Below are 25,267 nucleotides of genomic sequence, written 5' to 3'. Positions count from 1 at the left end.
GCGCGCCCCCGCGGCCTCGCGCCCGCGCGTGCGGAGGGCGGGTGGCCGGGCTCCGGGAAGAGCGCGGGCGCGGCGGAGGCGGCGGCGGCGGCGGCGGCGGCGGCGCGGCGGCGCGACGGCGGCGGGAGGGGAGGCCGGGCCCTGGAAGCGGGGCTCCGCGCTGGGACTGGTTCCTTCGCAGCCATTTTCCGTCCAACCAAACAGCCGATTGGAGACGGGAGCCAACCAGGGCTGCAGCGGAGGTTGGTGCCTGCCTTCGGCCAATGATCGCGGCTCGAGCCACTCCGCCGCCGCTCGAATGAGCTGTCCGCCCGCCGCGGGCCCCTCACAGCGCCGGGCCGCCCTTTGTGCCGGCCGCCCGCGGATGAGGCCCGGGCGGCGGGGCCTGGCGGCCGCGGCGGAGCCTGGCGCGGCCCGGGGGGAGGGGGCGCGGGCGGGGGGGCCCGGGCGCCCCTCCCCCAGCGGGGGGCCGGCCCCCCGCGGCGCGCCGCCGCCACGACGGCCCCGGGCCCGCGGCGGGGAGGGGTCCGGGCCCCCGCTTTGTCTCCTCCGGGGTTAAAGGGATGAGCGCGGGGGGCGGGGGGCGCTCCGGGGGGGGACGGGGACCCGAGGGGGCCGCGGCGGGTCTGACGGGAGGGGGCAAGCGCCCGGGCCGGACGCTCCGTCCTCCTGGGAAGGGTCCGAGAGGGAGCGCCGCCCCCTCCCCGAGCTGATGTGGTAGGGGGCTGTGGCTGGGGGGGGTCCTGCCCTTCAGTCCCCCGTACATAACCCCTCTGCCTGCCCCCTGCCTTGCCCACCGCTCGGTCCGCTGCATCTCTATCCCCGGCCTTGGCACAGTGCCTGGCACACAGTAAGAGCCTAATCAGTGCTTGTCGGCGGGTGGGCCTAGCTTGTTGTCAGGGCGGGGGTCGTAAGTGTTGTAAGTTCCCCCGTCCGCCCCCTCCCCGAATTTGTCTGCCTCCTCTCCACCCGGGCCTCTCCTTTGACCTCCTTTTGGGGGAAGGTACGTTTGGGCAGATTAAGACGGGGGGGGGGGGGGGGGGGGGCGGGGGGGCAGAGAGCAACCTTCCTCTCCTTTTCTCAACCTGTCTCCAGTGCAGTGCAGCGAGCCATCCAGTGCGTACTGTGTGCAGAGCACGCCTTTGTCGGCTTTCTAGGGTGTTTGGGTAAGTTTCAGGGAGTCGGGTTGAAGGCACTGAGCCGTCTGTCCGCTTTGGGGAGATTGGGGAGCAGGCCCTTACCCGCTTTCCCAAACCATTAATCCCGTGCTGTATGCAAGGCATTCCCGGTTTCTCAACTCTCCAGGAACCTGGGGTTCGTGGACCCCCTAGCTATCAAGAGATCGGTGAATTTCGATGAGAAAAAAATTACGTAATTGGTTTCCTTTGTAATCCTCTCGGTTTTATTTTATGCTTTTCCTAGTTCTGACATTCTGAGAAGAGATCCATAGAAGTGAGGGACCTCTACTCCTGGATGGGGGGGAGGGTACTTTAGCAGAAGGAGCATCAGAAAGAGGAGTGTTCTGGTTTGGGGTGCTATTGGGGGGAACCGCTCCCTCCTTTTCCTACTTCTGTTCAGAATCTCTGTCTTAGCCCTGTGCTGAGAGAGTTCTGATTAGGAGTTATTAACCTGGAGTCTGAAATTGGTTATGTTTCAGTATCATTGGTTTCCTTTGTAATCCTGTGTGTTAACAATTTACACCTTTAAACACAGGATTCTGTCAAGGAGTCCATAGGCCTTACCAGACTTCTGTTAAGGACACTTGGTGAGAAACCAGGGTTAAAAGGATGAGTTCTTTTGGAGGGTGGTGGTAGAGGCCAGCACTGCCTTCCCTGCCTCCCACGTCAATCCAACAAGCATTTATTGGATGCTTTAATATGTGCAAAGTACTCTCTGTGCTTTAGAACGCAGTCATTGAGGGCAGCCGGGGTCAAGGGGGTGACAGTACACTGGGCGAGATTGGGGACATAGGATCATAGATTTATAGAGGCTGTCGAGGCCCACCCCCACCCCATTTTATAGAGAAGGAATGGAGACCAGAGGTCTCTTGACTGAAGTGCTTGGATTTCCCCAAACCCTGCTTTTCTGACATTGAACAGCCCTGCTGAGTGAGGGGGGAGCAGGAGAGTTCTTAACCTTCTCCCCAAACCTAGAGCCCTAGAGAAAGGGGAGAGGGAGGCCTTGGATAGAGGGGAGCAGGAAAGTAGATCCTTCCTCTCCTTTTCCAGAGCCTCGAGGGTGAATAGTGGCTTAGGAGAGAGGGGTTAAAAGGATGAGCCCATTGGTTTGTGGTCTGTGCAGTCAGGACACTGTTTCCCTCTCTTCCTCTACTCTACACCTCCCCCCATCTTCTTTCAGTTACTTTGCTTTAGCTCTTACTACTGTCCAGCCTTCCAGGTGCTGGCCTGTATCTGGGTCTGGCAGGGATTGCTTCCACCACTCCTAAAATTCTTCCCGAGGACAGAGTATGGAGGCGTTCATTTGTGTCATGTACACATGTATGCATTTAAGCATTGGTTCAATCCCCTCTCTCCTCCCCCCCCCCCCCGCCGCTATGGAGAAAAGTCATGGAGAAGAAAATAATGAATGTGAATCCCCTCTTGTGGTTCCCAGAATGTGAAAGGTTTTGGAGGTGGACTTTGGCAAAGAAGTAGACTTTTAGTTGAGGCTCTGGACAGGAGAGAACAGAGCTTTTCCTAGTACCTGCAAATGATACTTTCAATTAAGTATTGGTAGAAGAAAAACCAGTTGTTGGGAAAAGGTTCGGCAGCGTCTGACCCTTTAAAAGAAAAATGGGGAGGGGGTCACACCCAGAAGCCCAGCAGACAATAAGGATGTTCCCAGAAATTTTCAGTATGCAAATGCTGTTCAAAGTCTAGCCCATTGACACTGTGGTATGATCAGCATTCTAAGGTGGAAAGTAGCAATCATCGAGGAGTCATGAGCTAGATTGTTGCCTCTTTGTGGTGCTGAAACTTTGATCCGAATGCTCTAAAAGGCAGTTATGCCTTCCCTCTAGCCCTTGTACCTTAATTTAAGGATTATCTTGTTGCAAAATCCTAGTTGCTGGTGCCAAGGAAGGCTGCTAGGCTAGTGCTTTTCTTAGATAAAAATTTGCATTTCTTCAAACGTTAAACAGATGTGTGAGTTCCTTTAAGCCTTTATATAGAACTCAGCAATTTTTTTAAAAGGACGAAATATAGTTGCACAAAAATATGCATTGCTTGTGTGTGTGTGTGTATGTGTGTGTATGTGTGTTTTTAAAATGCAAACTGCTGTATGAGGCAGGAGAACTTGGTGTGGTTTGGCCTTTTTATTCAAGTATAGAGAGAAAAAGGACTTCTGATGTCATGGAATCCAGCCCTCATATTTTACAGTGGAGGAAACAGTTCTGGAAGAAGTGAGATGACTTGTCCAAGGTCACAAGGTAGCAGGTGGAATCAGCCTTAATTTGACCCCCAGTCTTTTTATTTTAAATGTAAAACCCTTCACTAGTTTTTAGGTCTTTGTTCTGGGAATGTTTTGGCTAGCTGATGAAGCAGCATTGTATTCTGGCCGAGGAAGTTGAGTGGGGAGAGGTAAGGGGGACAATTCCTGGACAATTAGATATGAAAAGGGCATTACTCTATAATCAATTAGGAAATTACCTTTTCCTCTGTAGCACGTTTCAGAATGCCATGAGTTGCTGTCTAGCCCTTTGTTAGAGCATTTGGTAAGACAAAAATTGTCTGGTTTTGCTTCTTTGATGAATGCATACTAAAAAAAATAAAGCCTGAAGAATCTATATTACAGTAAGAGATGTAGGTTGGATCTTTGTGTATTTGGAAGAGAGAGGAGTTTCCAGCTAGTTTTACATTTGAAATGGGAGTGAAAAATGGGGAAGATCCAGTTCTAATTCTAATCTTTCTGCTATTTGTACTGAGATCAAGGGGCTGGTGAGGTCACTTCTGTCCATAGTACAGTAAAGTGTTACTTTTAAATCATAAGCTTAATTTCCTTTTTTGTTATTTTGTTTTATTCTTTGAGCAACATAATCTTCTCATTTATAAGAACTTATTTAACTTCACATCTTCATTCTGAGGTTAGTTTGTCCTTTTTAAGCTTTCTTGCACTGAATCTCACCTGAAGGGGATAAAGAAAATTACTAGACTCTCTGAATGTTGAGGAATTGATGGCTTCAGTGTTATTTATAAACAGCTGAACTCTAAGTAGATTGTTAGAGATGGAAAGGCCTTAGAGAAAGTTACACCAACCACCTGGTTTTTCATTTGAGGAAACCGAGGCCCAGTGAAGTGAAAGGGCCTTAGAATTCCTGTATCTTACCTCCCAGTCTGATTAGCTTTCTGCTGCTCCAAGTTCCCTTATGACTTTGTGTCATTGCTCTCTCACTTTCTGCCCTTTGCCTCTGGTGGGCGCAGGAAGAAAATCCAGAGGTTTGTTGGCACGACAGTATAACTTTATGGGTGTCATTTTCTCTAAAAGTGTCTTTATTCAGCAAACATTTGAGTACTGATCTGGGTACTGGTACCATTCTAGACATGCAGCGCAGTTGAGGAAGAACAGAAAGCAAAAATAAAGGTCCATCCTCAGCATGGATTCCTGCTTTTTGTTATTAATAGATGCTGGAGAAACGTTGGTTCATATCTGGCTCAAGGCCCAGCTACTCTTGAGCTCACCATCCTTGGGCTGTGTGGTTCCTAAAGTTGTTTATGAAGATAAGTTTAGTTCCTAGAAGATTTTTGTTGTTCCTGTAAATCCATACAAGTATTTGCTAGCTGAAGGCTCAGAGTTGGAGCAGATAGGAGGGAGAGATCTGGGTTCCAATCTCCTCTTCCAAGTTTAACAGCACTTGTTAACTCCCTGACCTCTTAATCTGGTACAAAGCTTTGGCCACCTACTTGAGCAGGTTTTTGTTAGGCTGTATGTAAGCAGAGGTAGGGAAGGGGTGATGTTTTGTTCGGGGGAGAAGGGTGGGAAGTTAGTGAGTAGATCTTCCCCACTAGAGAACAGCACTGGATTGGGGAATGCCAGGAAATACTGATGGCTGGCTGGGGTGGGGGCATGTGATGGGCAGAGGAGAGCAACAAAGGGGCTGCTGCAAGGTCTTGGGAATCAGGAACTGACATGATGACTAGTTCTGGGAAGGTGCCTCTCCACAGTAAGGTGGATTGGAAGAGGAAGTGACTAGAATGGGTGAGACCAGCTAGAAGATGCAGGGCCGGGGTGATGTGATTCAGAGGAATGAAGAGGAAAAGCTGAAAACATGTCTTTTGGATGCCTTTTGTTTGTACATCCCACTCATTTGATCATTCTCCCAGTTGAATCCTCCCCTGAAACCAAGAGAAATTTCAAAGGGCACATGAAAAAAAGAGCTCGATGTCAAGACGAGGATTGAAGGAGCAGCTTGTCTCTTGTGCAACTCACAGAAAGGACGGTGGAATGTAAGAAGCTAGTTTTGTTAGGGAAGGTGGATTCAATTTGGGACTGTTGAATGTGAGCGATGGTCATTTTATTGGACTGGGGCAGGGAATTCTCGATTTGGCATCTTGAGCCATGAAATTGGATGAATTCAAGCAAAGTCAACATGAAAAGAGAAGGGAAAGGCTGGCCACATTTAGGGGCAAACAGGAAAGGTGCTAGCCAGGGAGATAGGAGAAAGGAAGGGGCAGCTTCATGGCCAGCTAGGGAGGTTTTGAGGATGAGCACTGTGGCCACTGACCACTGGATTGAGCCAGGATTCACTGGCTCGTTTTGGGTCATGGTGGAGGTCAGAAATGAGGCAGGGAGTGAGCCCTCCTGTTCCAGGGGACAGGAAGGAGTTGTTGGAAGAACAGCAGGAAGACCTTGCTTAGAAAAAAGAAACAATTTCTGTTCATGCAGAACTTGAGCTTTTTACCAAAAGTGCTGTTCTTCAAACAACCCAGTGAAGTATTCATATCCCCATTTTACTGATCAGGAACTTAAGGAACTCGGCAGTCAAGTGACTTTCTTGCTTGTGGTCAGTGTTAGGTCTGACCTTCACATGCAGGTTGTCTGCCTTTCAGACCAGTGGTCTTTCCACTAGAATCACACATTTGAGGGAAGAAAGGTTGGAGCCTTAGGAGAGAAAGAATCTTTGCCCAGTGTTTTGCAAACTCTAAAGAGCTATAGGAGTCTCAGCTCTTATTAAGAAAATAGAAAGGGCAGTGTGGGGCTGAGGCCCTGAAGGAGAAGAAAAGGTGCTGCTGTCCTGTGGCTAGGTTCCAGTGGGCAGAATAAGAGAACTCTTCTTCCATGATTGGAGGGAAGGCTGAGAGGGGAACCATGGAAGCAAGTGCTAGATGAATGAGGCTAAAATGGAACATGTCATAGTATTCAACTTTCCTTAACTTCAAATCTTCACATTCTGAGGTTAAAGAAGTTTTTCCTTTTTAAGCTTTCTTGCCCTGAATCTCACCTGAAGGGAATAAAGAAAATTACTAGACCCTCTGAATGTTGAGAAATTGATGGCTTCAGTGTTATTTGTAAAGAGTTGCAGTCTAAGTAGACTATTAGAGATGGAAGTCTAAAGGAGAGAGAGATGGCTGAGACAGAGGTTGTGCTACCTCAGTCTAGAATGAAACTTAGCATCCCCAAAGAAGTCATTCTATAACAGATCAAATGTTGCTACCACAAAACTGAAGTGATTTCCCAGCCTCAGATCTGTTTATTTCAAGTAATATTTTTAGAAGGAAATCATTTATTAGAATGAAAACTTGAGTAAGATTTAGTGATTTAAATTGATTTCAGTAAGGTTCAACACAGCCTGTTTTGCACATTTTTGAAAGTCATCGTACATCTATAGGAATTATCTTTCTGTTAACTTCAGATTTTTAAAAGATCATTCCCTGAGTAGTTTGACACATTTTTGTTAGGTGTCTACTATGAGCAAAGCAATGCGTCAGTGATCTAGAGGAGGAGATGATGGAGCTCTCAGGGCTTCCCTTCTCACCTTCCTCACTTGGGGTCTGGGCACTTTGAAAAAACGTTGGCAGCTGTAAGCAGTTTCTTTTGTAATCCCATGCGTTGAAAAACCTCATTCTGAGAAGGGATCCCTGACGCAAAAAGGGCCCAGTCCCTGTTGTAATAAGTGTCTGTGTCCTTCCCAAAGAATAGAGACTGCTTTGGGCTGGAGGAGATCATAAAGTGGATGAGAATTAATCAGAAGAGATTTTCATGGAGGTATAAGACTTAAGGCTCTAGACCCGGCACAGTCCCTAATGTTGTTTCTCATACCATGATGTTTTATTCTACTATGTGCAGCACATATCTTCTGTTATTATCTATAAGGCTTTTTATGTTTTAAAAACTGGCTGCATTTCAGGCCTCTAATGTCCATAAATGACATTTCTTAAATACTTTCAGTGAGCTTTGATTAACAGTTAATGACTGGAGAAAGAATAGATAGATTAGGTAATTAAAGGTTTTCTGACCCTCAGCTTAATTCTGCCTTAAGTTCCGAGCTGGTACCGGGAGTAATCTTGACCTTCAGGCTCACATTTGATACTGGCAGGTGTCCGGACACTTTTCAGCGTTGCCTCGAAGGTTCTGTTCAGTTTGTACTCCTCCAGTGCCTGCTGGATGCCAGGCCCAGTGCTAGACTCTGGGGGCGCCACAGTCCTGCCAGGCGTTGGCACATTCCAGTGGCAGTTGAGGATAAATAACAAAACCAAGAAAGGGCACTGAGTCCCGGTTCAGACTCTACCGTTGAATGGATCTTTGAAGCAGTACCAGTATTCAGCCCTTTTGGATGAAGTTCACTAAATGAAGTAGCAGTGATTAAGGCATGGGTTGTAGAATAATTCCAAAGAATAATGAATAATTTGTGCAGTGCGTTTCCAATTTAAAATGCTGATTTTAAACCTTTAGTGTGCTTGTGGATGGGTTTCTGAGAGACAAAAGGAGTAACTCACTCAGGGCAGCTGGAAGGGGCCTAGAGTTTTATCATCGAGCCCCGTGGCAGCCTGAGGGGGATACAAGAAAGCCTCCTAGACCTCGGAACAGTTGTGCTTCCTTTTTATATTGTGTGAAGTAATTATTTGCTCTGCTGCATGCCTGCAGGTTTGCCTTTTACTCCTCTAAGTGAGCTGCCAGCTGCAGCATTTCCAGCTAGGAACACCTAGAAGACTGTTCCAGTCACTGTGTGTAGATCACAGATGAGCTCATTTATGCCTGTGTTAAAGGTCAGTTGGTTTTTGATTATATCTTCCATCAAGCACTTGGAATTAGCAGGGTTACTTCACATTTTGAGTTAACGGAGGAGATGGTGTCAGCCTTGGGTTGTTGGCATGGTTCTGAAACCCAGGCCACATATTTAGCAAATAATTGAAATAATAAAATCATCGTGTTTGCAGTGAAGTACTACAGTCTCTAACATTTCTTTAAAGAATCTGCATTTAATGAAATATGGGGGAATATGCAAAAAGGACCACTTTGTCAACATGCCTTTGACTACTCCCAAAAAAACAGTGTAGGGCTCTGGTGCCCATAGCTTTTAAATGTAATCCTGTGTATCATACTACTGTGTGTTACTTTGTCTCTTTATATGTGTTTGTTAGAGGTGTCCAAAAGCATTAATGCTTTAGTCCTGAAGGGTTTTGACTTTTCTGTCATTTCACGGTGGTGATTTTGCTGATGAGTAAATTGGAATGAGGATAAGGAGACTGGAAAGAGGACTGGGCCTCCATTTCCTCCTTTGTAAAATAAAAGTATTAGACTGACGAAGAATGCTGAGGCCCCTTTCCAGCTGCAAATCTATGATTCTTTGAGCCTTTGAAAATGATGTGACGTGTTTAGGGCCCTACACTGTACTAGTGAAAGAGCTATTAGATTTGAACCACTGGGGATTGGCTTAACTTTTAAATACTTTTTAAAGTGCCTTTTAATAAGGTGAAAGTATTTCATTAATCATTTTAGCAACCCAATGTAGTAGATACTGTTATTATTTTAAACTTTAGCTGAGCAAATTAAGGTACAAAGGTGTTGTTAGGGTTCCGATTAAAATGCTGTGGCTACAGCAGACATGTGTCCATTGACTTATGCTAAGGATGTCCCTTTAAGTGAATTTGGAGGGCTCTCTTATCCTCCTGTGCACCAGACCAGGAAATCTCTAAATGTTTCTGACTGAAGTTAGCCAAAAACCAAATTAAAGAGGCTTCTCTTTTTTTTTTTTAGTAGATTTGTCTCTAGCAGTTGTATTTTTCCATCTAGGCTATAAGGCTTTTTTGTGGTTGTTTTTGGGTTTGTTTGTTTTAAACTACAGGCTTTGTTTTTGAATGAGCGCTGGATTTGAATTCTTGCTCTGCTCATACCACTTGTATAGCCTAAAGCAAGTCACTTAACCTTTCTGGGACTCACTTTCCTCACCTATAAAATGATGGGCTTGAACTAGGTAACTTTGAAAGGTTTCTACCACTTTTCTTGATGGTAGTTTTTTTCTGTGAAATCATACTATTCAACTAAATATCTGAGAGGTACTGATAATAGGGTTGAGTGGTATTTAAAAGTAGGGTGGAAATAGCTAAGTGATTCCGTTTCCTGTAATCTCTACAAATAGTCTACTTTCTGGTCCTTAATTCTGTTAGCCCTTGCCTCCCAGGAGAAATTCACTTTTGACCAGGAAATAGAAGACAGTAAAATACGCTGTGATCCCTGGGAGACAGAGATAGTATGGTGACTCGGATGTTTAGCCTCACTTCTGAAGCATTTTCCATACATAACCTTGTCCCTTTTCCAAGCACCTCATGCAGCCTCTTGATTCCTTCAATAAACATTGATTCTTTATAACGTTCTGAAGGAAATACAAAGCCAGATCAGACGTTGTTCTTGCTCTGAAGAAGCTTACTGCTAGGCTAGACTGATCTAGAAGGTCCTTTGGAGAATGCAGACAGCCTCTTAATGGCTTACAAAGCCTTGTTAGAAATCCTTTATCTACTTCTAAGTGAAATTTTAGATATTGATATTCTGTCCTTCACGAAATTTCTGCCTAGCTGCTGATCATGTCAGGTGTCACCCTTGGGAAAGAAATCAAAAGCAGGTGCCTGTTGACTGTGTTAGATCCAAGAGCTAGAAATCTGTTAAGAATGCTTTGCCCCTCGTAGTACTGTGAGTCTGCTAGGGTACAGGGGCCTATCTGCACAACAGGAAACATTTTTGTCTTAAGTGTAGAAGGTACTGGGGGCAGCAGAGGGAGACAGCAGAGAAGGGAACAAGCATTTATTAAGTTGATGTTGCGTGCCTGTGCCAGGCACCATCCTAAGCACTTTATAGATGGTTCATCTGATCCTCACAACCGCTGTTATTATCCCTGTTTTATAACTGAGGAAACTGAGACCGATAGACTTGCCCAGGGCCGCACAGCTACTAAGTGTCGAGATTGGATTTGAACCCAGGTTGTCCTGACTCCAGGCAGAGCTCTTATTCCAGGTTAGCACACAGCTGCCTCAGGTGTACCTGCTAGCACATCAACTTAGCCGGGTGTTCACGTGAAAAGGGGATGGAGGCAGGCGTGGCAATACTAGGGGACACAGGTTATTTAGAGGAAAGGGGTTACTTTTTCTTCTGATTTCATTCTTCTTATTTTCCAAGATCAGGAAGTCTCTAGTGGTAAGGAAATAAATAAAAGGCCTCCCAGTGGAAAATCACCAATATTTGTGTTTAGTTAGGCTTAAAGCTGTGAACAAGTCCAGTTGACCACTCAGCTGACAGTTTAAGAGCACTGCCCCCCACCTTGTACTTTGGAAAGTAATCTCTCCCGTAGAGCATTGAAAGAGCTTTTTTTGTTGCTGCTTTTTTCAAATAGATGGATGGAGATAGTTCGACCACAGATGCATCGCAGTTAGGAATTTCAGACTACATTGGTAGCAGCCACTATGTGATACAGCCTCATGATGGTAAGAAAACTGCTGTTTAAAAAGTGTAAACTTCATTTCATTAATATAATGTTGTCCTTTCTCTTCGTCCTTGCCTTTTCTTTATTTTTCCTTCCTGGTTAATAAAACCCAGGGATATCTGGCAGTTACCTATGTGGTGTTTGTGACAGGCTCTTTAAAGCCTGAGTAGCACTTTATAAACAGTTTCCTCTTTTCAGTTAAAATTAAATACCTGCTGTGTGCTAAACACCTACTATGTGCTAAGCACTGGGAATCAAAGCTGATGAAATAGTCCCTGCCGCCAGGAAGGTTACATATTAATTTTTTTAAAATTTTTTAATATAAATTTATTTATTTTTAGTTTTCAACATTTACTTCCACAAGTTTTTGAGTTCCAAATTTTCTCCCCATCTCGTCCCTCCTCCCACCCCAAGATGGCATACATTCTGAATACCCCTTCCCCTAGTCTGCCCTCTCTTCTATCTCTCCCCCCCTTCTCTTATCCCCTTCCCCTTCTATTTTCCTGTAGGGCAGAATAGACTTCTGTACCCCATTTTCTGTATTTCTTATTTCCCAGTTGCATGTGAAAATATTTTTTTTAGACATGTGTTTTTAAAACTTTGGGTTCCAAATTTTCTCCCTTCTTCCCTCCCCACCCACCCTCATTGAACAGGTAAGCAACTCAATATAGGTTATACATGTGCAGTTATGCAAAACACTTCCATAGTAGATGTGTTGTGAAAAACCAACTCTATTTCCCTTAATCCTATCCTGCCCCACCAAGGGTTACATATTATTGAGGAGAACTCAAAACCCACTAGAATACCCTTCCTTTCTGACTTGTGTGTCTTCGTTGTGTTTGGTTTTTTTGTTTGTGTTTTTTTTTAATTAGGCAGTTGGGATTTAGTGACTTGCCCAGGGTCACACAGCTAGTAAGTGTCAAGTGTTTGGTCGAAGGCCAGATTTGAACTCAGGTCCTCCTGACTTCAGGGCCAGTGCTCTATCCGCTGCACCACCTGGCTGCCCCATGTCTTCTTTAAAAAAGAAAATTGTTTATAATCTTATTGTTTTAAAATTCATACTCTGCCCCCAAATCAAGGTGGTACTTTGGGAAAAGATGGAAAACTGAATCAGGAACAACCCAAGCCATTGTCCTGTGTCTTTATCGTTATATCTGATATCTGGCCTTAGCCAAACCTGTAAGCCTGTAATTAGTTTTCACGTCCGAGCCCTCTTGTGATAGAATCATTTGCATGTGACATCAGCTAACTGATCCTTTCCAAAACTCTGAACTGAATGCATATGTAAAGGCATGAGTCAAGGTGCCGCAGCATCCTTCCAGTCAAAGAGAAGAGAGGGAGACAATTCACAAAGCACTTCCCTCATGACAACCTAGTGAGGTGGACAATGCAAGTATTATTCTGTCCACTCTATAAATGGTGCGGTCAGTAGGCATGATGACAGTTCAGAGTTGAGAGAGAGAGAGAGAGAGAGAGACTATTGCCAGTTGGTATGAAGAGGGATTGTGGCAATAGGGAGCTTGTTGCTTGATCTGGGCTTGGGAGGGTGGCAGGCCTTTGAATAGGCAGAGATGGAGGTGGAGGGAGGCAGGAATTCTAGGGAAAGGAAACAGCATGAATTTTGTGAGGCTGAGAAAATAGCATGAATGGTTACTTATCTTTAGCTCTGCTCCACGGGTCAAGAACTAAGCCAGCACAGTTCCTAACTTGATTATTGAAACCGTTTCGAAGACTGTCTTCTTCCACTGTGTCAGACATTGAAATGACCTTTGGTTCTGAATTGTCTCATTTTTTTTAGACACAGAAGACAGCATGAATGATCATGAAGACACAAATGGTTCCAAAGAGAGCTTTCGAGAACAGGACATCTATCTTCCCATCGCCAACGTCGCGAGGATAATGAAGAACGCCATACCTCAGACGGGGAAGGTGAGCGAGGCCTTGGTAGAGCCGCAGGCCATTTGTTTAGTTACTCAGCCTTACACGAAACAAGAGTTTTTTAAAGCTAGGATTACTCAGTCTCCCTGAAACAGCCCACTGTATCCTTTTAGTTTTATTCTATTTTGGTTATGTTCTGTTTTCCTTTAACCTTTGGTTCGAGTAGTGGGGGGGAAATTTTTTTTGAAAACCCAGTGAAGTTCTTTTTTGAAATAAGAAGTATTATAAAAAATAGATGAGTTTTTATGCAAGTGTGAAGGCTTGATACAGTTTCAGTACCTCGAGTATGGTGAGTGTGTCATGACATGAGTGACATAGTTTCTGAGTCTTTGGTAGACTGTACGTGGACCGAGATCTGCTTCTGATTCCCACAGGCCGAAACTTTGAGACAGACCTTGCTCATCCAGAGTGGGGAGGATGTCTTTGAACTGGCTTTTCTTTCTCAAAAAGCTTCCTCCCTGAACCCAGTGGTTCCCAGTGGCTCCCAGAATCCATGATTCTGACTGCATGCCTTTTTTTTTTATACATTTGCCAAAGTATGGCTTGGTGATTTTGTCCTGCTGTTTTTGCATGAAATTGATAAATTTCAAAGAATGTCTCTCCTGATTGAAAATGGAGCATGAAACCTGTGGTTGCAGGTCCTGATTGAAAGACCGTGTCTCTTGCTTATGCTTAAAGAAAGCTACTTGAGGATAACTGGAGACCTGCTGGCTGACAGCCACAACCCGCCTTCGATGAGTGCTCAGCTGCTGTTGGGAGCCAGAGCGGCCCAGACACTTTTGAATAGACTTGGTTATGTTGCATTTAGTGGGGGGAAACACTCAGGTGGTTCTAGTGTTTGGTTTGGTGGTTTGCTTTCCAACCCCCATTTTTCTAGGAATTTTCTTTGGCCAATTCTGTATTTGTGCAGTGATGATTTACTTTATTGAGTCATTATAGAGGTGCACACTTGAAAAAGCGGTGTGTGGGCAAGAGTTGTTGTCGTCTGTGGTCAGACCAGTATGTGTTGAGGTCCCCCGGCCATCTGTTCATGGAGAACCCCCTCCACCATTCAGAGCCACGCCTGGGGAGGACCCCTGAGCAGTGCAGCCCATGGCAGAGCCCCGGACTTCCAGGGAGAATCTCGCCAAGCTCAGTTCCTGTCGTCCCTGATCCACTCAGGAAATTCTGTTCTCTTGAAGTGCATCCTTCAGCCACTTGTTGAGCCCTGAAAGGAGAGGAAAGCACCTGTTTTAAAAGGGTGTGAGATGACACCAGCTGTTCCAATTGTGTGGCTTGTTTTTTGATTTGGTTTTTTTGCTGGCACTGTGTATGTGTGGTGGGAGAAGCCGAGCGGTCCCACTTGTTTTGGTTGTGCTTTATGGTCCAAGACCCCATCTCCAACCATGTCCCTGTCTCTGTACTCAGAAATGTTTCCCTTGGGCTGGGCAGCCACCGGAGGATTGGTGCAGAGGAACAAGAGTGCACCAGCCCTAAAGTCAGAGGACCTGCGTTCAAATCCTACCCCTGGTGCCTGTTATTTGTGTGACTTTGGGCAGAGTCACTCAAGCTCAGGGGACAGCTTGCTCATCTGTCAGACTGTAAATGACCTCTTGATGCCTTTCTGGCTCCAAATCAAAGATTCTGAACTTTTTTGGTTTCTTAGATTCTTTGGCCATTCAAATCTGTGAACCACTTCTCAGCATAATGTTGGTGACCTACATTCTTTTTTAAAAAAATTTTAATATTTTTTTTTCCTAATTATATGTAAAGACAATTTTCAACATTTATTTTTTAAGATGTTTGAGTTTCAAATTCTCTCTCTCTCTTCCCTCCCCCCTCATTGAGAAGGCAAGCAATTTGGATATAGTTTGTATGTGTTGCAGTCATGCAAAACATATTTCCATATTAGTCATGTTGTGAAAGAGAACATAGACAAAAAAAACCCTAAGAAAAATAAAGTTTAAAAAAAGGATGCTTCTGATTGCACATTTATAACCTATATGAAATTGCTTACCATTTTAGGGAGGGGAGGGAGAAAATTTGGAATTCAAAAATTTTTTTAAATGAATGTTAAAAATGGTCTTTACATGTAATTGGAAAAAATAAAAACTGTTTAAAAAAAAAGTCTGCTCCAATCTTCATTCAGACTCCATCAGCTCCTTCTCTGGGAATGGATAGCCTTTTTCAGCATGAGTCCTTTGGAATTGTTTGGCTCATCGTATTGCTGAGAATAGCTAAGTCATTCACAGTTGATCATCCTACAGTTTTGCTGTGAACGATGTTCTCCTGGTTTTGTTCACTTTGCTTTGTATCAGTTTATGTAAGTCTTTCCTGGTTTTTCTGAGAGCATCCTGCTCATCATCTCTTACAGCACAATAGTATTTCATCACAATCATATACCGTGACTTATTCAGCCAATCCCCAGTTGAGGTATCCCTTCAATTTCTAATTCTTTGCCACCAGAAGAAGAGCTGCTTTCAGTATTTTTTTACATATAGGTCTTTTTCCTTTTTGTTTTTTTATCTTTTTGGGATATAGGCTATACACAGTTTTATGAGCCCTTTGGGTACGTACAGTTGTAACCTTAAAGGAAATAATGCTAAATTTCAGTTAGATGTTAGTGAAAATAAAAGTAATTTTTTTCCCCATCCAAGTTCATGGACCTCAAGTAGGTACAGTTGTAACCTTAAAGGAAATAATGCTAAATTTCAGTTAGATGTTAGTGAAAATAAAAGTAATTTTTTTCCCCATCCAAGTTCATGGACCTCAAGTTAAACTCTTCTCTAAATAGTCTCTCTAGATTATCATGAACACTGACCAAAATGTGAATTCACTAATGTCATAGGAGGTAGTTTTACCATAAATGTCAGTGAATTCACATTTCAGTCTGTATTTCTCATAAAACCAGTAAAAAGAAGAGATTTAGACTTTTTAAGAGATTTTAGATTCCAGAGCCCAGCATTTTGAATTATAGGGTACATAACAGAATGGTTCTGCTCCTAAGACATGTGGGACTCTTTTGCCTCTTTAAAAAATAGGATTTGAGGGGCAGCTAGGTGGCATAGTGGATAAGTCAGTTCAAATCTGATCTCAGACCAAACGCTTGACACTTACAAGCTGTGTGACCCTGGGAAAGTCACTTAACCCCAATTGCCTAAAAAAAGGGAAAAAAAAGAAAATATGATTTGAGCTACCTCCTAGAGGGGCAGTTGATGACATGTCATAGTTGCTGTCTGATAGTAAGTTCTTCTGTTCATAGCTGTTTCTGTAAATAGGACTATTGAGACTCCCTACCATTTGCATTCATATGTTATATGCCCCTGGCCTTGAAAGCAGCAGGTAGCACACACTGTGTTGTTCTTAATAAAATTCAGTTCACAGGGCAATAGAGGCACTAACTATGATTTGAATAATGTGTCGCTGTGCTGCATAGGCCTTTACTTTTGCAGGTTGGGAGGGGCGTGGGAGATGTATGCAGAGATTTACCCTGACTTTCCCTCGTTGTCAGATTGCTAAGGATGCTAAGGAGTGCGTACAAGAGTGTGTGAGTGAATTCATCAGCTTTATCACATCAGAAGCCAGTGAAAGGTGTCACCAGGAAAAGCGGAAGACCATCAATGGAGAGGACATTCTATTTGCAATGTCGACTTTGGGTTTTGACAGTTACGTGGAACCTTTGAAGCTTTACCTTCAGAAATTCAGAGAGGTGAGGAAAATGTTTCCTAAGTGTTGCCAGCAAAGAAAGTCAATACAGCCTTGACATTTCTGTTTGTCATATGCATATCAAAAAGTCCAATTTGCATAACCAACAGTATACACAGCACTTTTTTAGACACAGTCTTGTCACTGATGTTTACTTTTATCTTCACTTATTCAGGCGAAAACTGAGTTGAACGGCAAAGTTACAGCGTCTGCCTCTGGTCATTCATTTCTTTCTGTGACAGGAGGCTAGGGAAGTTGTCACCTCGATATGGTCTTCCTTACAAGTTTTGGTTTTGTGTTGCTCGTCCTCTCATTTGAATAGTTTTTGTTAATGGCCCACGCAGGTAGACTGGTGAGATCATGTACATTTCTCCAGCTCCAAAAAGGGAGTTGGACACTTCAGGTTTTCTCTTGGGGGCGGGCAGTCTCTTCTCCCACAACGTTATCTTCTGTATGAAAACCTATTTGTGTGGTTCTGACAGGATGGCAGAGTGAGAATTGAGACTGTCCAACAGAAAAGATGACAGATTCCAGCTGATCCCAGAAATGAAGCTGGATTTAGCCTGAGACAACAGCAGACAGATCTTTAAAATGCAAAGAAAGGAGACTTGGCTTCCGGTCAGGAGACATCGTGTTGGTTATGAGAGAGCCGCATTATTAAAAGCGGGACAAGAGACAAACTGGCAACAGAAAAGCAGGATGGGGAACGCAGTAGTACACTTAACTAAAAGTGTGGGATCAGTCAAATGATGCTGAAAACAACGTGGCAGAAACAGTCAAATGTGCAGCAAAGCAAAGTGACTTGAAATAAGGTTTGAAAAGCTTTTCGCAGGCAAAGATCACATACTTAGAAGGGCCAAATGTTCAGGGAGAAAACTTGAGATCTTTGGATTATATACCATAGGAGGAAAGAAAGAGCCTAGTGTTAGTATTAGTATTTCTATGTCACCAATAAAAATTTTAAAAAGATAAGGACATAGCATTTCAAATCATAACTATAAGTACCTATAAATTTAACTTCCCTTGTGTAAATACAGGATTCATAAATAAGATCAACTTTAAAATAAGTACGACTAAAATAATGACCAGATAATTTGAGAGATTGAGCATAATGTATACTTTTGTAACATGATGTCATCCTTCACAAATTGATCTATAAATTTCATGCTACATGATCAACACGTTTCCTGGATATGCTTTGTAGAATTAGATAAAATAATTACAAAGTTGATACAGAAGAACTTTTAAAAGATCGAGAATATAAAGGGAGAGTAGGAAAGAGAAAAAGCAAAGGACTTTGTATACCTTTATAGTAGAGTCTCAACTCATAATATGAAGCAATAATGATAAAAACTCTGATACTGGATAAAAAATTAAAAATGGATATCAGTGAACTAGATTTAGACTAGTGAGTTAAAACCAGTTGTATATAAAGTAACTGCCTAGTGTAGAATATCTAGTCTCAGAACACTTGGATGTCATTTATTCAATAAAATTGTTGGGAAACTGAATGGTAGAATGGTGGAAAATGGGAATAAACCAGTAATCTCATACTATCATCTGCCACAACAAATTCCAAGTAAATTAAATAACGTAGAAATTATATTTTCTAGTCTTTTAATTTTCTTGTGCCACATAATGTGTCCCAGGAAAACTGGAGGACAAGAAAAAATGTTTTTCACAACTATGAAGAAGGGTGTATCTTCTTACCAAGCAGTAACGTAGACAGTGCACTAGGAAAAGCGTTGACTCTGTCATCGGGAGACCTACTCTGATGGCTAACTACCTCTTTGGCCTGGCCTCCTTTGGACCCAGTTTCTTTATCTATAGGATGAAGGGGATAGGACTTACTCTAGCTATATAGAGTATATTTGATTACATTAAAATTTAAAAGTATTTGCATGCCTCTAAGACAAGGAGAGAAACAAGCTGGGAGGAGGAGAGGAAAGGTGAAGATCTTTGCATTAAACTTTCAATGAAAGTCATATTTAGAGTTTATAAGGAACGCACTTTTAAAAGAGCTGTTCACCAGCGGATAAGTGATGAAAAGGATATGAATAAGCAAGTCTGAAAGGAAAGAGCCTTATTAAATCAGACAAACGGAAATTAAAACAACTCTGAGATCCATTTGGCACCCATCAGATTTGCAAAGATAAATAAAAGAGCACAGTTATTCGAGATGCAGCCGTGATAAAATCGGCAGGCCCTTGGTAATGCTCCCAGGGGCATTGTGTTGGTCCTCCCTTTTAGAAAGCTCCATAGAATAATCATGCTTTCAGAGCTTCAACGGTGTGTGCCTGCCCTTTCACCCAGAAGGTTATTAGCAGCGTAGGCCATGGAAGCATGCTGGATTTGGAGCAGTAGGACCAGAGGTTAATGCCCAGGCTGTGGGATCTTGTGTAAGTCATGTGACCTCTCTGGGCCAGCCTCAGTGGTAAAAACAAACTGAAATTTTGACAGCATGTGCAGGTGGGTCTACATCTTTTGACAGTTGACTGACTCAGAACGTTTGACTTTGACTAGATGAAGCCAGGTTGAGTGAAGTTAGTTCTGTCTGTTAAGTGCCATACGCCATACATTTCGTTGCTCTTTTTTTGTTCTATTTTAAATTCTGTGGTTTTTAAAGAATAGGTACATGCAAAAGTTGTAGCCATTGAAGAGGAGCACACTTGAGTGACTGTTAGAAGTATTAGTATTGCAGCGGCTCTTGGAGAGTAGGGCATACCCATGTGTTTGAAGAACATTCAAGTCCACGATGAAACAGGGTCAGTTGCGCCAAAGCACAAAAGAAGTGAAAAATGCCAAGACTGACAAACTTTTCCTACAAAACAGTCTCATTAATTAACCCTCAGAAAACAAGGAAAGATCTTTGAAGGGATCTGGGAGCTGCAAACATGGGTATTCCTCCACAGTGTCGTGTAGGTATCTTGGGAGTTGAGAGAAGACAAATGAACATTAGCAGTCTTTGTGGTTTAAATTTGTTTAATTTTCTCATGCTTTTGTTTTGGTTACTGGTATTTGTCCCTGGAAGTTAAAGTTAATCTTTAAAAATAAAGAAGGGGAAAAAACCCAAAGGTTTGGTTACGCTCTAATGTGGCAGTCTCCTGGCTCCCTCCTCGGTCCCCCGGGAGCCGGCGGCATGTCCTGAGGACGGTGATTGGCTTCTTAGTAGGGCGTGCTCCCCTCCAAGGGCCGTTGCTCACAGCCTTCCATCCTACAGGACTCCCAGCCTCTCCACCCATGAGTCTTTGTTGGCAAAGACACCCTGCTTTGGTTAGGAATCACTGATGACTTTTGTGCTACTTCTTAGGCCCAGGTTCTTGTTATCAAATGTAAAGAGGAAAATGGATTCCACATGTAGCAGTTGCCCAGAACTTGAGGATCACCCATCAGACCTGGCAGGGTCCTTAGAGGTCGATGTGGTCCTCAGCTGCCATTTAGAATGTATAATTGGGACTTGTGGCGTGTCGCTGTGAAATGAAACTCACAATAACTGCCTGAGATTCTAGCTCTCCTGTTTCTGTAGAGGGAATTAGGAACCCACACGCTGAGTTTGCTCTTTGTGACATGGGTCACCGTGGCATATGGACATAGGGAACACATTCCAAGGCTGGAGGGATAGGGTGCGCATTTGGCCTTTGAGTAATAGTGAATGAATTAGTGAACTTCCTGATTATTGAATAAAGTCAGTATTTGTGTCCTGGTCTGGAAGCAAAAATCTTATTTTCAAAAATCTGAAAAAGCAATAAAGGATTGCTAGAAGGATCTCAAAGTGATTATATGCTTGTGTTAAAAATGGCCTTAGTCTCATCATCAGTCAGTCATTAGGAAATGTTACATGCTGTATCTTGGTGAACCGACACCCCTTCCCCCCACCCCGCCCCATGCCTGGTTTTAAGGAAGAAGTCAGTGGAGGAGTCCCTTTGCAAAGGGTCTTTTCTTTCTGAATTACATTTGGCTTTTCTCCCAGGCAATGAAAGGAGAGAAGGGGATCGGCGGAGCAGTCACGACCACAGACGGGCTGAGTGAGGAGCTCACGGAAGAAGCTTTTAGTAAGTCCCCTGCAGGGCCCCGTCTGATGGCTGTCATCGTGTCCTGGTCTTGAGATGGTGGGAAGCATCATAGGGTCTTGTTTAGACAGAACTGGATGGAACCAAATCATTTTGAATGCATGTTCTCACATGGCCTTATTCAGAGTCAGTTCAGCAGGTATGCCTGGGTCCTTGGGGAAACCTTGAGAAGGGCAGTGATGAGCGCTGGCTGTGTTCCTGGCATTTCACGTGCTGGCTCTGTGGAGGAAGTTCAGTCACAGACCCTCATTGAGGGCTGCTTAACCTGGGGCTAAGAACTTGGTTTTTCAACTTTAAAACATATTTTGTTAATTGTATTTCAACATTAATTGGCTTCCTTTGTAATCTTAATGTATTTTATAATAGGCATTTAGTCACATTCTGAGAAGGATTTACCAGGCTTTCCCATTGTTGAGTTGTTTCAGTCGTGTCCAACTCTCCATGACCCCATTTGGAGTTTTCTTGGCAAAGATACTGGAGGGGTTTGCCATTTCCTTCTCCAGCTCATTGTACAGATGAGAAACAGGTTAACTGACTCCCCCAAGATCACACAGCTAGTAAGTGTCTGAGGCCAGATTTGAACTTGGGGAGACAAGTCTTCCTGACTCCAGGCCCAGCGCTCTGTGCACTACAGTGCTGCCCAAAACTTTACTGGGTTACTGGATGAGCCTGTGGTCATGATAAGACAGGTTCATCTCATCTGCTCATAATCTATCTTGACTAGGAGATTTAAAGCTTACTTCATTATCCCTTAAGTTTTGAGCAGAGCAAGTGGAATTGAGAGTTTTAACGGCCCATCATGCGTAATTGGAGAGCACGTTTCTTGTTCCTTCTTCCCAGCCACGCGGTGGGCTGGGCCTCCTTGTGCTGAGTGAAGCGTGGAGTCTGACTGCAGTGCCTTCAAGCTGGACCTTAGGGTAGGGATTTTTGTGAAGAAAAATGTAAGGAGAAAAACTTCCCACCCTCTAAACTAGGATCATAATTTCCTTAGAATGAAAGAGAAAGGAAAAAAGCACCAAATACTTTAATGTTTGTAGAGTAAAATGTCTGTTTACGAGTCAGATGAAACTGTTCTCTGCAGAGAGAGCGGGGATCTTTGCATGACCACGTCTGGTGCATCCCTCTCAGTCGCATCATTTGGCCTGGCGGAGGCCTGCGCATCCCTCCTAAGGATTCTCTGTGCTCTCTTGGTCATCCTCCTTCCCTCTGAGGACTCCTCGGCCTCCTTTTCTGGGTTTTCCCGTATGTGTGTGTGTATGCCCTCTAAGCCCTCACTGGGGGTGCCTCTGGGCCCTTGGCAGCTTCTTCTGTTCTCGTGGGTTTAATGAACTACAATCTAGTCCTCATCTCTCTCCTGAGCTCCAGGCTCATGCCATCAGCAGCCTGCTGAACACATGGAACTGGACATCCCACACTTGGTCTAAACAAAAGAACACTCACCTCCTCCCCACCTCCTCCTCTCTGTTGGTGTCTGCCTGGGCACTGCCGATCCTCTGCCTGTTTGTGTTGGCGGCCTCAGCAACCCTCCCCCATGGGTCTGCTTGCTCCCCGCCACGTCTGTTAACGTTCATCCTCTTCTCTCTCACCTGCCTGGTGCCGGGCCCCCTCCTCTCTACACGTGGCTTCCTGCTTGGGCTCCTGACTCAAGGCTTCCTCTCCAGCCATCTTGACTTGCTGCCAAAGTGTAGTCCAGGCCATGTCCATTTTTGGTCGTGTTTTCTACTTGCTACCTTGTAGCCTTTGGACCCCTTTGACAGTCTAAGGCCTGTGGAGCCCTCCCCAGACTGGTGTTTATAAATGTCTAGAATAAAGGGTTATGCAGGAAACCACTTAGATTGAAATAGTTATCAAAATATTTTTAAAATACAGACCTCAGAATTAAGCATCTCTAGAGGGAATTGTATTTGATACTAAGGGCGATAGGTTTACTGGTGTACGCCTAGGAACAGATACAAATGCCTACTTGGCACATAAAGTCGTTCACTAGTAAAACAGCCCCGTCCTCAAAGAACTTATGGGGGGGGGGCGTGGCAGCGCTTTATATTTCCACATCTGTGTATTTGTTATCTCCTCTGAGAGAATGTCACCACTTGTAGGACATTTCATTTTCGGCTTTCTCTACCCAGATCCTTGCAAAGTGCCTGGCACGTGGTATGTGGTAGGTGCTTAATAAGTGTTTCTTGATGGATTACCCTGATGTGACATAGGAAGAAAGGAGGGGTCAAGTGTTTTAAATGGGGGATTAATTTCCTCGTGGAAGATCACACGGCCATTGAGGGGACTGGAAATAGAGCCTGGGGCTTTTGAGCTGGAACTGTGGGATCTTGGAACTTGACTAGAAACACAGCTGTAAAATGGGTCCCTTAAAAATGTGTTTTGTCTTTTATAGCTAATCAATTACCAGCCGGTTTAATAACCACAGATGGCCAGCAACAGAATGTTATGGTGTATACAACATCATATCAACAGGTATAGTGTCTGTTTCTAATTCATTTAGCAAAAAAGAGGCCTTGCTATGAATGGAGACTATTTTAAAAAAGTAATTCTCTTTTTTAGATTTCTGGTGTTCAACAAATTCAATTCTCATGATTTCAAGAAAAGTTGGAACTGAAAATATAAAAAGATGGGAGAGAAGTGGACAGTTCTAAAGCAGAGACATTACATGCAACACCTTGGGGAAGAGAAATGTCTCTCTGTATATTAAATAGCTCTAATGTAGCTTCCCTGATGCTTGACTAATTGAGGTGTGAATTCCGACTGGAGAATCTTTTTTCATGAATGATTTCAATGAAAAAAAATTTGGATTTTAAAGGTATTAAAATATTTTTGTTTTGTACAAGAGTTTGTTGCTCTGTATGACTCCTGTATGCATTGTATATTGCGATTTATTACTGTCGGAGATTTGTAGACAGTTTCTTATTTTCATATTGAATCATGTTACTTTTGTATAATTCAAGTAAACAGCTGGGTTAATTCATGATGTTTGCCCTTTTAATAAAGTATGAGGGTAGAGTTCATTTTGAATGCAAGTTGCCTTTATTATAAAATTCAGTTGGTCTTGGTTGTGTAATGTCGTGCATGATAACCTTAGCGAGATTTTTAGCTGTTGACATATTTATTGAAATTTAATTTTTAAAGGTTTTTTTTCTCCTTTTTTTTTTCAGTAAACCATTTACAACTTGAGTGGCTACAAATGTTTGGGGGGAGAGAGCCGGGGGCCTTTTGTGTAATTTTGAAGACTAAATGTTAATCCCTAACCAAGCATTGTCCAGTCTATTACATTTAAAGATCCCATATGCCCATTAACAGTGTTTCTGCAATTAGCAACACTGTTTATTGTGCCTGTTAATAGAGTATGTTATTTTGAATTAGTCGTTGAAGGTCTTCGTTTGGCCAGATTTATCTTTGAGTTTCTTTAATTTATGAATATTATTTTATCTCATTAATATGTTAAATTTCATTTGGTCATAGTGCTATTGAAGTGACATCCTTTTCATTTTGTGTATGGTTTTTTTCAGAGCAAAATCTTAAAATACAACAACATCCTCTTCTAGAAGAGAAGTTTTATAATCTGGTGGCAAATGAGCCCTTTTTTACTTTTTAATTGAAATGTTCAAGTTTCCTGTTATACTAGGGGAACTTTAAGAACCGTTAACGACACCCTGTGTACAGATATATTTAGTGCATGTGTGAGCGAGTGAGTGAATGAGTCGATGAGTGAATGAATGTACTGGTGGCAGGTGAGTGCTAAGTGGGAAAGAGAGGGCTCGGACTGGGTTTGTTGTCTCTGTCTTTGCAATAAACTCATTAGATAACGGAACTTGGTATAACTTAGCAAACTGCTTGTTCTTAGCTTTCTTTTCTTTTGGGGGGAGGGGGAGGGAGGGGTGTTGGTATCTGAGGGTATGACCATGTTTTTCTAATGGGGATTTATATTTTCCACCCTGTTTTATTGGATAGGGATTAATTGTAGCTCCTGCTTTAGTGGTGTCAGCAGAATTGCTTTTATATTAGAACAGAGCAGGCATCTACTTTGGCTAATGGATGTTTCACAAGTTAACAGATCTTTAAAGAAGGGGATTCACACATGCAGGGAGAAGGGATTTTACACCTGCTCTGTTCAAGGGCCTTCAGGGAATAGTTAGTTTACCTGTGGTTCAGAGTGCCCTTTGAGTCATTAATCTATTACCGTTTCAATGTATCTATGGCACACGTGTGCCCATCCCATCCCATGACACTCCCAAAATGAAACTCGTGAGGCGTCCTGACTTTCTGTGGTGTGACATGGATCACTGGCCCGTGTCAGGAGACCAGGTTCTAGTCCCTGGTCAGAGCACTAACCTCTGGGCCTGGTCCTCCTCTCTTAACATAAGGAACTGGCCCACAGGGCCACCGATTGATTGTAAGATGGCAGCTGATCGTTAAAAGCTAGCGACGGTGCCTCACTCTTGTCGAATGGGGACTTTCTCTCCTTTTTTATCCTTGGCCACACTGGCAGGAGAAAACCTTCTGGGTGGCAGTGCTTGTAACCTAGGGTAGGTCGCTGGTCAGCCTTCTCTCAGTGCAGTCTGACACCCTCCAACTTTAGTCCTAGGGAACCGGCTGCCTCCTTAGCCCTGCCGCTAACTGGGGAACACGGCTGGGATTTCATCAGTGTTTGGAATGC

General features: G+C 43.6%; 1 protein-coding gene across 8 annotated transcripts; it reads left to right on the top strand.

The window, feature by feature from the left end:
- The first annotated feature begins 107 nt into the window (after positions 1-107).
- NFYB (nuclear transcription factor Y subunit beta) lies at positions 108-23,618 on the top strand. Of its 8 annotated transcripts, none has more exons than XM_020982382.2 (9): positions 108-242; positions 1,096-1,166; positions 8,080-8,201; positions 10,820-10,910; positions 12,708-12,838; positions 16,338-16,535; positions 20,502-20,583; positions 22,991-23,070; positions 23,158-23,618. In XM_020982382.2, exons 3-9 carry the CDS (start codon positions 8,175-8,177, stop codon positions 23,188-23,190), a joined length of 642 nt encoding a protein of 213 aa, XP_020838041.1. In that variant the 5' UTR covers positions 108-242; positions 1,096-1,166; positions 8,080-8,174; the 3' UTR covers positions 23,191-23,618. The 8 variants fall into 8 exon arrangements, with proteins under 8 accessions (XP_020838041.1, XP_020838044.1, XP_020838046.1 ...); XM_020982383.2 differs by lacking the exon at positions 108-242 and adding an exon at positions 635-850; XM_020982381.2 differs by lacking the exon at positions 108-242 and adding an exon at positions 635-1,003.
- The last annotated feature ends 1,649 nt before the right edge of the window (positions 23,619-25,267 follow it).

This window comes from Phascolarctos cinereus, unplaced genomic scaffold (assembly GCF_003287225.1).
Source record: "Phascolarctos cinereus isolate Bilbo 61053 unplaced genomic scaffold, phaCin_HiC Scaffold_1;HRSCAF=81, whole genome shotgun sequence".
Taxonomy (NCBI): Eukaryota; Metazoa; Chordata; class Mammalia; order Diprotodontia; family Phascolarctidae; genus Phascolarctos; species Phascolarctos cinereus.
This window is presented reverse-complemented; position numbering and strand designations above follow the sequence as displayed.

Excerpts from the sequence above, each read along its gene's own strand:
- NFYB (XM_020982385.2), top strand. The coding sequence starts at position 8,175 with ATGAGCTCATTTATGCCTGTGTTAAAG. Across the intron at positions 8,202-10,819 it reads CATTTATGCCTGTGTTAAAG|ATGGATGGAGATAGTTCGAC; the intron begins GTCAGTTGGTTT and ends TTTTTCAAATAG. Across the intron at positions 20,584-22,990 it reads GCTCACGGAAGAAGCTTTTA|CTAATCAATTACCAGCCGGT; the intron begins GTAAGTCCCCTG and ends TGTCTTTTATAG.